At 41.8% G+C, this 16,184-nt stretch overlaps 1 protein-coding gene and 1 long non-coding RNA gene across 3 annotated transcripts in view; both read left to right on the top strand.

The window, feature by feature from the left end:
• cnot11 (CCR4-NOT transcription complex, subunit 11) overlaps positions 1–4,214 on the top strand; it is an 11,394-nt gene extending 7,180 nt beyond the window's left edge. For both annotated transcript variants that reach the window (XM_042084356.1, XM_042084357.1), the window contains 2 exons: positions 1,000–1,096; positions 3,423–4,214. In XM_042084356.1, coding sequence (XP_041940290.1) covers positions 1,000–1,096; positions 3,423–3,620 — 295 coding nt within the window. In that variant the 3' untranslated portion in view covers positions 3,621–4,214. The remainder of the gene's footprint in view (positions 1–999; positions 1,097–3,422) is intronic.
• Positions 4,215–11,543: 7,329 nt separating this feature from the next.
• On the top strand, positions 11,544–15,850 carry LOC121703911. Its single transcript, XR_006030180.1, has 4 exons — positions 11,544–11,731; positions 14,807–14,837; positions 14,973–15,006; positions 15,763–15,850. It is a non-coding gene; the product is annotated as an uncharacterized LOC121703911 (long non-coding RNA).
• Positions 15,851–16,184: the final 334 nt, after the last annotated feature.

Below are 16,184 nucleotides of genomic sequence, written 5' to 3' on the forward strand. Positions count from 1 at the left end.
CACTCCATGGAGGTGGTCAACAGGTGTGTGTGTGTGTGTGTGTGTGTGTGTGTGTGTGTGTGTGTGTGAGTACTTCTCCATGCTCGTCAACATGGACATGTCCCTGCACTCCATGGAGGTGGTCAACAGGTGTGTGTGTGTGTGTGTGTGTGTGTACTTCTCCATGCTCGTCAACATGGACATGTCCCTGCACTCCATGGAGGTGGTCAACAGGTGTGTATGTGTGTGTGTGTGTGTGTGAGTACTTCTCCATGCTCGTCAACATGGACATGTCCCTGCACTCCATGGAGGTGGTCAACAGGTGTGTGTGTGTGTGTGTGTGTGTGTGTGTGTGTGTGTGTGTGTGAGTACTTCTCCATGCTCGTCAACATGGACATGTCCCTGCACTTCATGGAGGTGGTCAACAGGTGTGTGTGTGTGTGTGTGTGTGTCTGCACTCCATGGATATATCAGTTTAGCGTAGGCTACACATGGCCTGTCGGGGATCATAAAATACCGCTGGTGAAGTGTCAGCATTATTTCACTGAGCTACTTGTCATGTGGGAACATTGTCGTGTGGGAATATTGTCATGTGGGAACATTGTTCATTTACCAGGTAGCCTAAACACTAACACTCTAGTTAATACTTGCTGTGTGTGGCATAAACACTAACACTCTCGTTAATACTTGCTGTGTGTGGCATAAACACTAATACTCTTGTTAATACCCGCTGTTTGTGGGGGTAGGTGATAGAATGTTGTGAGTTCCCAGAACATTCAGCAAACAGTTATAGTGTGCACATCCCATCTTCTGGCAGGTGCAGGACAAAAGAAAACTGCTGGTTGCCTGAAGAAGACCCAGCAGCGTCGAAACGTTGCATTAAATAATTGGGAGTCAAAAGCAGTGTTGCGGACATTATATTTTTTCAATTGAGTTCCCAGAACAGCCACACCACTGGATCAATTCTCTCTTTTGACTAGAATGCACCTGACTGAAATTAGTTTTGTGTGTGTGGTGTAGGTTAACCACAGCTGTGGACCTGCCTCCAGAGTTCATTCATCTCTACATCTCCAACTGCATCTCCACCTGTGAGCAGATCAAAGATAAATATATGCAGGTAAGGAACACTTCAAACAGCGTATCAGTATTTTGATAGTCAGCGGCGCATTTGAAGGACCCTGCTTGCACGCGAGACCGTAGGGAACAGGTATTCCACTAAACCATGCATCTGCACTCGTATATTATTTGAACTCATTGGCAAAGTGAAACTAACTTCACCGTTGTGTCCTAGTCAACGACAAAACAGTTAAACACAGTTAATTACTTTCACTATTGACTGACAATGGGTTACCATCTAAAACTTGCCTGAAAACTTACCCCAATAATATTCGAATGACTGAATAAAAAACCTAAGGACATTTTTCCTGCAGAGGAGTTGCTGCTTACATCTTATGACGGTGTGTCTTCAGCTGTGTTTCATATGCGCCTTTCGCTATAGACCAGGTTTTTTCATTTCAATATATGATATCATTTTGCCTAGTTGACAACCATGATAATTGATAATGTAAAATGAATGTGCACCTTGAGCAAATGATACAAATTCTTTCAGAATACTTTCAGTTTTTGAACTGCATTGAATCGGATGGAATCGTTTTTTATGAACATGCATCTTTTCTTGTATCGAACGTATCTAGATGCGAATCGGATCGTCTTTTGCATGAGAGATTCACACCCCCTAACACGCTAGTTGATCATGAAGCTAGTTGTGGACTGCGCTAGTTGATAGTGAAGCTAGTTGACAGTGAAGCTAGTTGTGGATCGCTCTAGTTCAAGGGTCGGAACTTTTACCAATTTTTTTTTTTTTTTTATCTCAGAAGAGCCACATAAAGACGGGTACAAGAAAAAGTTTGGATATTTAACGTACAGTTACTTTCATTCAACAGAAGATTTTTTTTAATACATTTTCTACTAGTTTTAAAAGTAATGTGCAAGTAACTTGAAATGTAAAGTGGAATGACAGAAGTATAGTCCTTAGGCTTCCCATGTAGGCTAAACACCATCCCCTATTTTCCCAGTGTCCTTTGGTATGCAAAGTAACATCATAGTTAACAACAAAACACTCAATTTTCCTTGACATGTCATCGGTGAAATTGAACTTCAGGCCTAGGCTACCAGAGATTAGATTTGGTGATGACCTTGGAGTCTGGCTGGTCATATTCAGTGAGGTGAAGTTTCATGCAAGAATTGAGGCTGTCATAATTTTAAGGGCAACTCCACGCGAAACTGTCATATATCCATAACGCGCTAGTTGATAATGAAGCTAGTTGTGGACTGCGCTAGTTGATAATGAAGCTAGTTGTGGATTGCGCTTGTTGATAATGAAGCTAGTTGTGGACTGCGCTAGTTGATAATGAAGCTAGTTTATAATGAAGCTAGTTGTGGACTGCGCTAGTTGATAATGAAGCTAGTTGATAATGAAGCTAGTTGTGGACTGCGCTAGTTGATAATGAAGCTAGTTGATAATGAAGCTAGTTGTGGACTGCGCTAGTTGATAATGAAGCTAGTTGTGGACTGCGCTAGTTGATAATGAAGCTAGTTGTGGACTGCGCTTGTTGATAATGAAGCTAGTTGATAATGAAGCTAGTTGTGGACTGCGCTAGTTGATAATGAAGCTAGTTGTGGATTGCACTTGTTGATAATGAAGCTAGTTGTGGACTGCGCTAGTTGATAATGAAGCTAGTTGTGGATTGCGCTTGTTGATAATGAAGCTAGTTGTGGACTGCGCTAGTTGATAATGAAGCTAGTTTATAATGAAGCTAGTTGAGGACTGCGCTAGTTGATAATGAAGCTAGTTGTGGACTGCGCTAGTTGATAATGAAGCTAGTTGATAATGAAGCTAGTTGTGGACTGCGCTAGTTGATAATGAAGCTAGTTGATAATGAAGCTAGTTGTGGACTGCGCTAGTTGATAATGAAGCTAGTTGTGGATTGCGCTTGTTGATAATGAAGCTAGTTGTGGACTGCGCTAGTTGATAATGAAGCTAGTTTATAATGAAGCTAGTTGAGGACTGCGCTAGTTGATAATGAAGCTAGTTGTGGACTGCGCTAGTTGATAATGAAGCTAGTTGATAATGAAGCTAGTTGTGGACTGCGCTAGTTGATAATGAAGCTAGTTGTGGACTGCGCTAGTTGATAATGAAGCTAGTTGATAATGAAGCTAGTTGTGGACTGCGCTAGTTGATAATGAAGCTAGTTGTGGACTGCGCTAGTTGATAATGAAGCTAGTTGATAATGAAGCTAGTTGTGGACTGCGCTAGTTGATAATGAAGCTAGTTGACAATCACAGTATGTGTATGACTCTCTCTCTCTGTCTCTCTCTCTCTCTCTCCCCCTCTCCCTTCCCTTTATCTCTCTCCTCCCTTCTCTCTCTGCTCCCCCCTGTAGAACCGGCTGGTGCGCCTGGTGTGTGTGTTCCTGCAGTCTCTGATCAGGAATAAGATCATCAACGTGCAGGACCTGTTCATCGAGGTGCAGGCCTTCTGCATCGAGTTCAGCCGCATACGCGAGGCTGCCGGGCTCTTCCGCCTGCTCAAGACGCTGGACAGCGGAGACACGCCCGCCGAGGGGAAACCTCAGAAATAACACACACACACACCACACAGAGAGAGAGAGACCACGTACGAGGTGCTGCCGGCTCTTCCGCCTGCTGAAGACATTGGACAGCGGATATAACACATGCACACACACACAAACACACACACAAACACACACACGGAAATGAATTCCTCTCTCACACACAAGACTCAGCCCATCTTCACTGCGAGTTTGAGTGATGCCCCCGATTGCCTAGAATTCAGCCAATTCACTGACGTACACACACACACACACACACATACATATTTACACACTTCAGAATGGTTCAAATTCAGCCCATTTGAAATACACACGCATACCAGCCTCGTTTGTGTTGGTGCGTCTGGTTGTCAGGATGCTGGACTGTGGCTGTGTGCGTGTGTGTGTGTGTGTGTGTGTGTGTGTGTGTGCGCACTAGAGAGTGTATTTGAGTGTGTGTCTTGTCACTGACCCCAATTAAAGAGCCGTGTGTGTGTGTGTTAGCTCAGTCTTGGTAGAGCGAGAGAGAGAGAGAGAGAGAGAGAGAGAGGGAGGATAAATGAGCACCTCCATGGTTCTTGCCCAAGTCTGAAATAAATACATAAACAAAGTCTTGTACCCTAATGTGCAAATGCATACGTGTGTGTGTGTTAACCCCATGTTAAGTCTGACTAAGTGGTAAACCCCATGTTAACTTGGTAGGAGTGTGTGTGAGTGCAGTGAAGTACATAACAGTATGCCCTCTGAACTAGAGGTCTGCGCGGGACTGATTTTTCTGTCCCGCTCCCGCATTAGTGTGTCATTTTTAGTCCCGCTCCCGCCCACATCTGTAACATGATGTCCCACTCCCGCCCGCTAAAGCCCGCATGCAGGAGGGACAGCCTACTCAGCTTTTCTTTCTGTCTCACGAAAGGAGCACACACACCTGAGAAAGACTCCAGATGTCAGTCTCTTGGTTATGAATGTAGGCTAACAACTGAAGTAGGCCTGGGGCCTATTGCACAAAACTAGGATAAGGGATTAAGCCGGGATATCTTGGTTATCCTGGCTCAATTTATCCGTTATCCAGTTGCACAAAAGCGGGATAGGGGGCAGCAGGATATGTTTTGGTATAAATCACCATGGCGATTTATTCTGTGGAGCTAGCCTGCTCCAGACCAGGCTAAGTTCCAGGATCTATTTAATCTCACCCCTTATCTCAGTCAGCAGTCACCACAAACGGAAACCAATAGTTATTCCACTGCCCACTACACATTGTTATCACATATACCTAGACCCACTGGTGTTACCATGTTTTCATTAGATGCGGATGAGGCAACAAATGGAAATATGAACAATATCTAGACTGTTCTGATTCGTTACTTTGATGAGGAAATGTGTCTTGCAAACTTGATTTTATAGATTTTACTTGGTGTTGAATTGCATATTAACAAGAAAAAAAATCTCCCCTTTAAATACTTTTGGCCTGAAGTAATTAAATAAGAGTGTAAGTTAAAGGCTTGCTACAATATTGCTGCAGTAGAAAAGAACAGCAATGGCTAATCAGCAATGGTCAGGGATGGTATTGAAATATTGTTTTGTTCATCAGGAAAACTCAATCTCAATCAAGAACACTCTCAATTCGCCTTATTCACATGGCGGCCATTGGCGGCTAAAACGAGGCTACAGGGTACACAAACCATAGGATTGTTATGTTCTATGCATTCACCTGTAGGTGGCATTAATTATATAGTAACTTAAGAGTTGTAGCCTCGTTTTGGTGTTTATTTGGTGCTTTACTTTGCTGTTTGCATCTTTTTGTACATTAAAAACCAATAGGTCGCGACCGCAAAAGGGGTGCTATCTCTATATATGAACAACGTATGACTTATGGCCTGAAAAAAGTTTTTTTTTTTTCCCACTTTAATCCCTGAAATCAACTAGGTTCTATTCCGTGTAAATTTGTCCATGAAGCAGGACATTGTCACGTTAATACCGCGACAAATCTTTGCGTTGCCACTGCACTGCTGTCATGTTCATGTTGGCATGTTCAAACACTTAAATAGTAATTATTTGAGGTTTAATCTTACCTTTGATATTATTTATTCTATCCGAATGGGTGTGATGTAGGTATTAAATTTCATCTGAAGTGGTATTAAAAAGGTCTTAAAAAGTCTTAAATTTAGGTCTGACAATTCTGGGGGTACCCTGGTTATGCTTAAACCCAGTTTTTTTAATGCTGCCTAACAGAACATCCAGCTGAACTATAGTTATTAACACTACTTTAATCATTTCCATATTTAATTTTACAGTGATAGAGATTGGCATGGTTTTATTTACACACACACACACATACCCTTCACCATACCTAGAGATTGGCATCGGGCACTTTCCATGAGATCATCTCTCAATGCAAATCATGCCAGCTAACCAGGCTAACTGAAATAAAATAATGCCAATCTCTAGGTATGGTGAAGGGTATGTGATGTGTGTGTGTGTGTGTGTAAATAAAACCATGCCAATATGTGATGTGGGGCTAATGACCCAAGGCAGTGACCCATGGCAACTATGTGAAAGACACGGACACACGTGGACAGACGTTATGCTGTATTTTATGAGCAGCACATCCCCACCCCACCCCATTCTCTCACGCCCACATTCCCATCTGCTCCCTCCGCTGCTTGCGTCATCACTGTAGTGGTTCCCAAACTTTTAACAGGCATGTACCCCCTGAGACATTATGATCTTCCGGAGTACCCCCAACACCACCAATTTGTTAACAATTTTTTTTTTAATTGTTTTATTAATATTTATTTTTATCAATTTTGTCGAGAATAGTGAATAGGATCATAAACATGCATACAAATCTCATCAATAGTCAAGATATGATAGGCCTACAAATGTGCTGAATATAATGATTTTAAATAGATCTGCACCTAATCTCACACACAATCGTCTTGTTGAATGCAGTGATCTTATCTGCTAGGTGCTTGTCTTTGCCTTGTAACTGGAGATTTAACTCATTGAGCTTTCCAAATATATCGCTAAAATAGGCCAGCTTCGTAAAGAAATGTTCATTAGTGAACGTGCTTGCAGATTCAAACATGCGCTCTTCCTCCAAGAGCTCAAACACGCGACAGCACTTTACCTCGGGAAAGCCACCTTGCCTCGCTGTGAAACAGTACAGCCTTTTGGTCAGCTCCCATCTCTTAAAGTGCGGAAAATAGACACGCTTTTAAGGGCCGGGTCTTGATGAAATTCACCACTCTCACAACCTCGTTCAAAAGCTCATTCAGGTCGGGACTAACTAAGCTGCCTTGACACGAGCGCTTCCATATGAATAACACAGTGCGTCCATTGCGCATCGGGTGCTACCTGGGCCTAGGCTACAGATAAAAAAATAAATAAATAAAACTTCTGTTTTTCACGTCAGTTCGTGCCCCACCTGGCATGTCTCCGCGATCCACAGTTTGAGAAACGCTGTTTTACCCTCTCTGTCTCCACTCTCGAATATTTTGTTAATGCGGAGAAAATAAGTTTTTAATGTGCAGTGCAAATGCGGAAGTTAAGTTACCAACGTGGGATAGAGAAAACGTTTGAAAAGGCATATGACTTGGATCTTTTTTCGCGTACCCCCTGAAATCAGTTCACGTACCCCTGGGGGTACCCCCAGTTTGACAACCGTGGCTGTAGAAGAAGCCAGAAGAAGGCCAATCAGCACTCTCACGCCAACCGGCCAATCAGCACTCTCACGCCAACCGGCCAATCAGCACCCTCACGCCAACCGGCCAATCAGCACTCTCACACCAACCGGCCAATCACCACTCACGCTACCCTGGCCAAGATTTACAGCTTCCATATTGACCCTCATTCAAAAAAAATCAAAACACACTTTAAAAATGTGCTCAAACTAACGCCACTGACGTATGCCAGCAACCATTTCACTTTAATAATAAACTATGTTTTGGTACAAGATATATACAGACAGAATAACAGAAATTGGTTAAAGCAGTGTAGAGAAATGTTATGAACACTGCCAGCCCCTCCACCTGTGACCATTGATCAAATCAAAATGTTGAATGTCAATGAGATTAAAATAATGATGAGATTCAAAAACGTACCTTAATGATACATCCAGGGGCGTATCAAGCTTTCTAAAAGTGTGGGGGTTCTGCAAATGCAAATAAAACCATGCACTTAATACATACCTGTCAACACTCCCGTTTTCCCGGGTTCTCCCGTATTTCAAGGTCATCTCCCGGCACCTTCCCGTTTTGTTATTTCTCCCGGAAAACTCCCGTAATTTGCATGGCCATCAAACTTCATTTTAAAATCATTGATCTATGCATTTTTTCTATTAGTCTGACATCTCCCAGGCTGCCAGATTGTGAATGAAATACACCCTACACACATACACGATTACTTAGTTTCAATTTCAACCGTTTTGTCATAGGCTAAAACCTGGCAACCCAAATAAGGAAGCGAGTGCCGACTGCGCAGCCTGAGTCTTGTCGTAAGCAAGCGGGCTAGATGAATGGCCTACTCCAGAACTAGCTGTTGTGAAATTGTTGGGAATTTAATTGATTAACACATCACATAAACTGTTATTGAGTGTTGTTGATACATTGAACTTGTGTCTTCGGAACCAAATCTGACAGCAAGCAGTTTTGAGTTTTGGAAGTAGGCTGCAGGCAGGCAGCTGGTGGATACATAACTGGCATGCGTAAGGTTAAGGTAAAAGCAACGACCGAAATGCAGTGTTGAAACACGTGTATGAAACCTATTAAATATGCAAACACTGATCCGGTATAAACACTGACCCCCCCGAACAAAAAAAAAAAAAAAAACTCCCGTTTTTGGAAAGCTAAATGTTGATAGGTATGACTTAATATCCTACTGTTAAAGCAAATAAGAAGAACTGGTATTTGTACTCATTGGCATCATGGACGAGCCACTGGGCCCCTGGGCACCTCAGAACGTTAGAACATTTACATTTATTCATTTAGTAGACACTTGTCATCCAAAGTCACTTACATACAGTATGTCAATTCTATTACAAGGGACTACACTGACTCCAGAGCAACTTTGACAGCCATATGTTTAATTATTATATATTATAAAACTGTTGCTTTCAACTAGGGAAATCCTTCATTAAATGTAGTGAAGTTACAAACATGAATAGGCCTACAAAATGAGGCAAACTACACATCACATCAATAAACGTGAATTGCTTTCACTTCAACTTTATATGGTTTAGTTATTTTACATTTAAAGGCAGCCCGAAAACTAATTGTAGAAATTAAAATATGCCAAAAAAGAAAAAAATTATCTGTAGCCTAAATGTATATGCCTAACAACTGTATTATTCTAGATATCAGATTGGATCCCCACACATTACTTGAAAGAACCAAATGTACTCCTATTCTCTTTACAAGAAACAAATTCTTCAGCAATTTTCTTTCTGTCCAAGTTGTCTAGCCTGTCTTTATGGATGTGACACACAGATACACTATTGAGGCGTGTTTGTGACATAGTGCTGTGCAGCCATGTTTTCAGCCTCGGAGACTGCTAAAGCTTCTTTCAGCTTCAGCTGACCACACTGGAACAACAAGCAGCAATCTAAGAAGCGTCTCAATCTGGTCAAAGAGGCCACGGACCTCTGGAGCCATTCCCTGAAGAATAACAGCAACCTCACTGCTAGACTGCTACTGGTACTTTGTTCTAGACATTGCCAGCTGTACTTAAGCAGTCAGAGAGAGAATTGTTGGACAACATCATGCACATCTCCAGTTAAGTTAAGGACTTGCTCTAAATCTCTTATCATTTGCATTCCTTCTTGTTGAAAACGTTCCCTGAACTGCATATGGACTACATCCAGCACTCTAAAGAACGCTGTTCTATGGTATTCAGTTGGGGATGCATGCACATGCGCAGGGGCGCAGCCTGTGAATCGCTGAGGTGGCTTGTAAGCCCGTGGAACACTAATCGGAATGAGCTGAAGTGTTTCACACATCTTGGTAGCTTTGGTGAAAACTGTGTTAAAACTGTCTGAATTTCTTTTTTTGCTAAAGGTTTCTTTCACAAAAGCAACAGCAGAAAGCATTCCATCTGATTCCATCTTCTCTGGGGGGACACATTCAGAGCCTCCAATGGTTCTGTGGTCTCCAAAGCACACAGAAGTCCAAGGACAACATCTCCATGCTTAAATCTGTCATACAAGCCCTGTGCCCTACCAGGTGCACCTGACCCACCCGCTGCCCTCTCAGCCAAAGCATGCATCATGGTCATACTGGTTCAGCACAGCATGGATGGCACTAGTGCGAACCGTCCACCTTGTTGGACAAAGGGGTCTTATAGCACGAGAGGGGTCCTCTCCAGATATCGCAATTCCCTTGAATATATCTTCAGTTTCCCTGACTGTCCAAAACAAATTCCCAATTCATTGAGCCATTCCAGAGCGTTGCGGGTAAATGGTGCGGCAGTACCGGCCTGCTGGGTAATTAGGTTTACACGGTGGGCAGCACAGGCCTGCGGGTTAATTAGGTTTACACAGTGGGCAGTACAGGCCTGCTGGGTAATTAGGTTTACACAGTGGGCAGCACAGGCCTGCTGGGTAATTAGGTTTACACGGTGGGCAGTACAGTAAATGACAGACGTAAGGGAGCTGCTGCTTCAAATGCAGCAAACAAATATCCTCCACTACCACTGCATCAACCTCCACCCGCACCACCTTCACAGCATCCCACCTATTCTCCTTCCCCTCCGCCTCCACCTCAGCCTCTGTCCATCAGCCCCGCATTACAGAGGAGCTGATACAGGCAAACCTGGCCAGGTTATTCCACCCCAGGTCCCGGACAGCAGGAGGATGGAGGGCAACAGTTGAGGCTAGAAAAAAAAAGGGACCCTGGAGCCATAACATTATGTTTGTGTGCCTCACCGAACCGGACATTGACATGGTGCCCGATTTGGAGGAGGCACACTTCTACGCCTCGTGCGGTATCGGCAAGAAAGTGGTGGTCTTCGTGGAGTGGGATGGAGACCCTGTACTCTACATTTCCTCCCCTGGGAGACTCCGGAGGGTTCTGCTTTGGCCGGAGTGACCGTGCCAAAAAAATGACACGAGTACCAATTCCCACCTGTGGGTACAGCGTGACCTTCCTCAGGAGGCTGGTGGAGTCGAAGCGGTGCCCGCTGTACACTGTGACCTTCCTCAGGAGGCTGGTGGCGTCGAAGCGGTGCCCACTGTACATTGTCCCACTGCAGCGGGGACTGACAGTGGAAGAAGTATGATGTCATGACGTACCTGATGCCTCATGTAATTTGAATGTATGATGGCAGATTATTTGATTTAAATTTTGCAATTGCAGTCAAGTCCCGTCCTGGAGCAGTGCCTGTCATGCAGTTCACTGATACCGTTGTGCGATTTAGATGGGCAAATTGGGTCTTGCCAGGCCCAAGCAGACCAGAGATATGGGTCAGACATTTTTGACCTCGACACACATCTCCCTACTACACAGTGTGTCACCCTGATGCAACACTGGCATGAACGACCTGTGTAGTTATCGGTACAATCTGACAGTGTACTGGCTCAATGAAGGACTCTCAAGTCAACTCTCTTGTAAATGCATGAACGAATTTGAAATTATTTCACAAAAAAATATTAATCTCAAATGCCTAATGTTTCTTTCCACAGCTACAGTTCATATTAAAACCAACAAATGCAGTAATACACACATTTTTAATGAAATATAAAACACTACAGATGGTAATGAATGTCTCAGAACATACAAATAGCTGAATCTTCAGAAAGGTTTTTTTGCACGAATGTTACATAGCTGTTACAGCCATTCAATTTAGGGATGTGTCGGAAGACCATGTTTGGGCATAATTGAGAAGTTTATGTTGATTTGATATGTTAAAGATGTGTTAGTCTGTAATAAGGCCAATTAAAGTTGAGTGACAAAGTTTACATACATAACTGATTGGTAAGTCACATGGAAACAGCCAACTGGGACTGTAATGTCAGTATCATAGAAGGTTCCATACTAAATATCCTGTTACTTTTGCAATCGACAGTTGTGATACAATATGTGAGTACTCCTTTTTGTCACCATCAGATTTGAGGAACAGGAGCCACAGGCACCACCACCTTCTGAGTGCGGGTGTGTAACAAAGCATGAAAAAGAAGTTTACAGAAAGAAATCATAACATGATGGTATTCATTTGTCTAATTATAGAAGCGCTGATGAGGATCTTGCCTTAGCGATCCAGGAGTCTCTGCTGGTATGTATTTTTAGTCCTCGCTGATTACCTATTGATATTTTTTTATTTTTTTTTAAGATACACAATGGAAGTACATAAGTGAAAGAATGAAAAAGTGAATAAGTAGTTTTTAACTCTTCAATTTGTTGGGGGTACTTGAAAACAAGACTAAGACCTTAAAGATTGTATAAGCGATTTCATGCCCTAGTTAACCAGCCAAGTGTTAACCAACCACTCAAAGGCAAAAAAAAGTGGTCCAACCAATAACCGACGAGATGCGCATTTAGGAGAGTTTCAATTGCACGGAAGGGAGGGGGAGGGAGTAGCGAGTTAGCTCTCTGTTTTGTTTGAACATCAACAGAAGTGACGTTACCCCGCCTTCGCCGATACAACCTTTAAGGTCCGAACTTTGTGTAGTCAATTATGAGAAAGTGAGGCAACTAAAGAAACGATAAACAAAAGAACTGTACTTTTAACAATTGTAAAATAGAGCTGCACAGTCCCGCCCACAGCCAAAATGCGGTTAGGTGCCGGAAGTAAGATTCCCATTCATTTGTCCCATTGACGTTTTGGGAAAAATCCGTATCTAAAGAGTTTTACAGCATGTGTTAGGCTAACCAGCTACGGCATAACTCATAAGCATACAACATATCATTTCGAGTGAAAAAACGAAGAGAAAATCCAAAAAAAGTCAAAGGTACAAGACTGTGTACATATTTTCATTTCCGAGAGAAGGAACTACTCATCCCATAAACCACCGCGCCTCACTGAATAATATATAAGCAATATAATATATAATATATAAGGCAAGAACCGCGAAAATGTCTCTTGAGCTACTTCCAAATCTGATGACGGCCACGCAAACTTTTTCCTCCAGTGATTTTTATATAGTGAATAACTGCTATTAACTGCACGTTATGGTCTGCTCTTGGACCACCATATTCAGTTTATTAATTTGCCGTGAATTATTACACAAAATGTTCATTAAATGCACGAAGAAGTATTCCTATCTTAATGATTGATATGAATCATACAGTATGAAGGCTACAGTAGCCTAGCTGATGTTAACTAGCTGCTAGCAGCATTAACGTTACCAACCTCCCTGCTTAACTCACCACAACTTTGTAGGTCTTGTCCCTCATGCTGGCCCTTACAAAACCCACAAGCTGACTCTCGGACACACAACAGTCAATAATGTGACCCGATTTAAAGTGGCTTTCATCCCTTTAGACACTGACTAAAACATAATATATTTCATACCTGTGTTGCAGCATGTAGGCTAATGTTAGCTGCATTATGTAATGACATACAATGTCGGAAATGCTAAAGGTTAGCCTGTCGGCTACCTGAAAAGTTTGAGTGTTTAAACCAACATTTACAGTGGTCTATTTGATAGTGTATTGGCCTTGACTAAGTTTGTGTGCTGTATAAACCACGATCCTTGTTGATACAAGTACCAATATTCGTCAAGAAAGTTTTAAATCACATTAAGATTTTCCCATAGACAGTAAAAGAAATGGACGAACAGACTCCGTCGTTTTCAATGGGAGGGCACCGAGTCAAATAGAACGATTTTTCAGTTGGTCCCCCCAGTACTGCGCAGCCTCACACTTAACTTCGTGACGATAGCCATAGAACTGAATCTTGTAACTCATATGATAGACACACAGAAATTCTTCTCACATTTCCTTCGCCTTCAAAGTCATCAAAGTTAAACATTTATTTATGTATTATTATTAATATCATCCTCACCAAGTCGTGTTAATGTTGAAGCTACCATACATGATCATCTTCAAAAACAGTCATGCTAAAACAAAACAAAAAAGTTATAGCCTTGAACTTTTCCGACCTACGGTCAATCCATCGAAAACCTCTGAAATGATTACTGCCGTTTTTTTTTTTTTTAAATTAGGTTGCCTCTGTGTAATGCTTTACCTTAACATACGGTCGTGTATGCTAGGTTTTGCTTACGAGTTACCGTCATAGACAGTAAGGTGGACTGAGCTTCTTATCCAAACAATACGGTGATCTCCCTACGGCGCGAAAGAGAGATTACGTCAAAGCTAGCTTCCCTCCAACCAAACAAGCTAACCATTCTTCTTACGGGTAACCAACATTACGGACGAGGTAGTGGAGTCTGTTTTGCCTTTGTAGTGTTTATGTTGATTACACAAAAGCTACAATATCAGCACAGGATATATGTTATATGAAGTTATGGTATTTCAAAAAAATCCTAGAATGAATGGACTTCTATGGGAGTTAGCAGAGAGGTGGTCCCTCCAGCCTACGTCGATTCTTCTACTTCCGGGAATTCGCCTGCCCCCTTGGATTTTCCCCATAGGCAGTAAAATACTCCGCCATCTTTGTCCATAATTTTCGCTGAAAAAGTTTCAAACTATGACCATAACAGCCTTTCCACCAATCAGAGGCATCACTGTGGGATTGTGGGCTTGTTCAGGATTGTGGGTAATGAAGTACTTATCCAAGACATCGCGATTAAAAGACATTTATCTCAAAACAAGGTTAGTGCCCCATGAACTTTTGGCGTCTATATGAGCATATACAACCCCCTAGTACAGCCGTAGCTGGTTTTAAGTCTACCATGTGAGGTTACGTTTTTATGGCTTATACCACAATTGTCAGTGGAGAAATTGCATTGAATTTTTACTTCCGGCGGGACTGTGCAGCTCTATTGTGTGTATTTTTTGTTTTTTTCCAACACATGAATTGTGCAGAATTACCACCTTAAACTGAAGAGTAAATTAAAATGTAATTTAAATAATCTCTCTCTAAGTAAATTATACTCATACTTCTAAAAGTAAAGGCATGGATGTGTAACACATGTACCAATGTGTTATCACAACAAACATTCCTTGTTCCAATTAGGTGATTGTACTAAGTGGTGTTTATGTATGTATTTGTTTTGTAAAGAGATTGTTTTAAAAGCTCACTGTAATTTTAATGCTCCTGTTCAGACACCAGAAGACATGGAGAGGCAAGAGATGGGTTTTTTTTTATTTTTTTAAAGAATTTGTGGTTTACGGTACATCATAGTTTTAACGTTATATAGTGTGCTTATATTTATTGCGAAGGAGTATTAATATTTAAGAAAATGAATTGTTATTTTTTTGGGGGGAACAGATCACATAGAGAACACTGCTGATGGCACGTCAGGGTAAGTGGAAAATCATTCAGCATCCATAACAAAGCTATCAAGTATAACTGCATCCGTAACAAAGGTATCAAGTATAACTGCATCCATAACAAAGCTATCAAGTATAACTGCATCCATAACAAAGGTATCAAGTATAACTGCATCCATAACAAAGGTATCAAGTATAACTGTCAAGCTGCCGACGTGAATTATTAACTGAATGTCCTGTTTGCATTGGCACTTAAGTCTTATACAGTATGTTTTTAGACAAATGTGTTTTTTAATGAAATATGAAAATATTGGATGACATGGATGACAGTATTTCCTTTGTTGATGGTAAAGCAGCACAAAGTAATATTTGCTCATAGGATCGCTGGTAGTTGAGAAGTGCAATAATAAACAGAGTATGTCTACATAGATGTTCCTATTAAGAGGGGCTCTGTTATGCCCATCGGATATTGAGATGTACTGTCTGTAATGCATTACTGTTTTATTGTTTTTTAAAAGACATTTGAAAAAAACATAATTTAAAGGGCAACTTCTGAACTTCAAGACATGCATTTGTTATGTACATCGATTTGAACAACTTGCAGCTGTAATATGAATTTTAGAAAAGCACATAATTTTTCTGATAATTCTGTAATTCTTTTTTATTATTGTTTGGTAGACCCATTGATGTCAGGACCATCCTGTCTGGTTTACAGACAAATGTGAATACAGGGGCCATACTGTCATCTAACACGGTAAATGTAATTTGTTACCGTGTTCCTTTCGCAGGCCAAGGTTCTCTCCAGAACACCGCCTGAACATTGTGTTTGTGGATGACAACGGTTCTGAAGAGGGTGCAGTGGATGACGGGGGCCCAACCAGGGAATTTCTGCGCCTTCTTGCTGTGGGATTACGGGACAAGGAATATAAATAAAGCCAAATATTTACATTTATGTTGTTATTACGTAACACAAATGCTTACATGAAGTTAGTGTCCGACGGATCGATAATTTGTGACCGACATTTGTGACCGACAGGACTGAGGGGAGACAGAGGGTTTAAATACACAGGGGTTAGCAGGGCACAGGTGAACAAGGAACAAGAGACAGGTGGAAACCATAATTAAACTAACAAGGATCAGGTGAGGGGCGGAGACACAGGCACATGGAACAGAGACACATGGCAAACAAACAAAGGAGCACATGGCACAG

The sequence above is a fragment of the Alosa sapidissima genome, chromosome 2 (assembly GCF_018492685.1).
Source record: "Alosa sapidissima isolate fAloSap1 chromosome 2, fAloSap1.pri, whole genome shotgun sequence".
In the NCBI taxonomy this organism is placed as follows: domain Eukaryota; kingdom Metazoa; phylum Chordata; class Actinopteri; order Clupeiformes; family Clupeidae; genus Alosa; species Alosa sapidissima.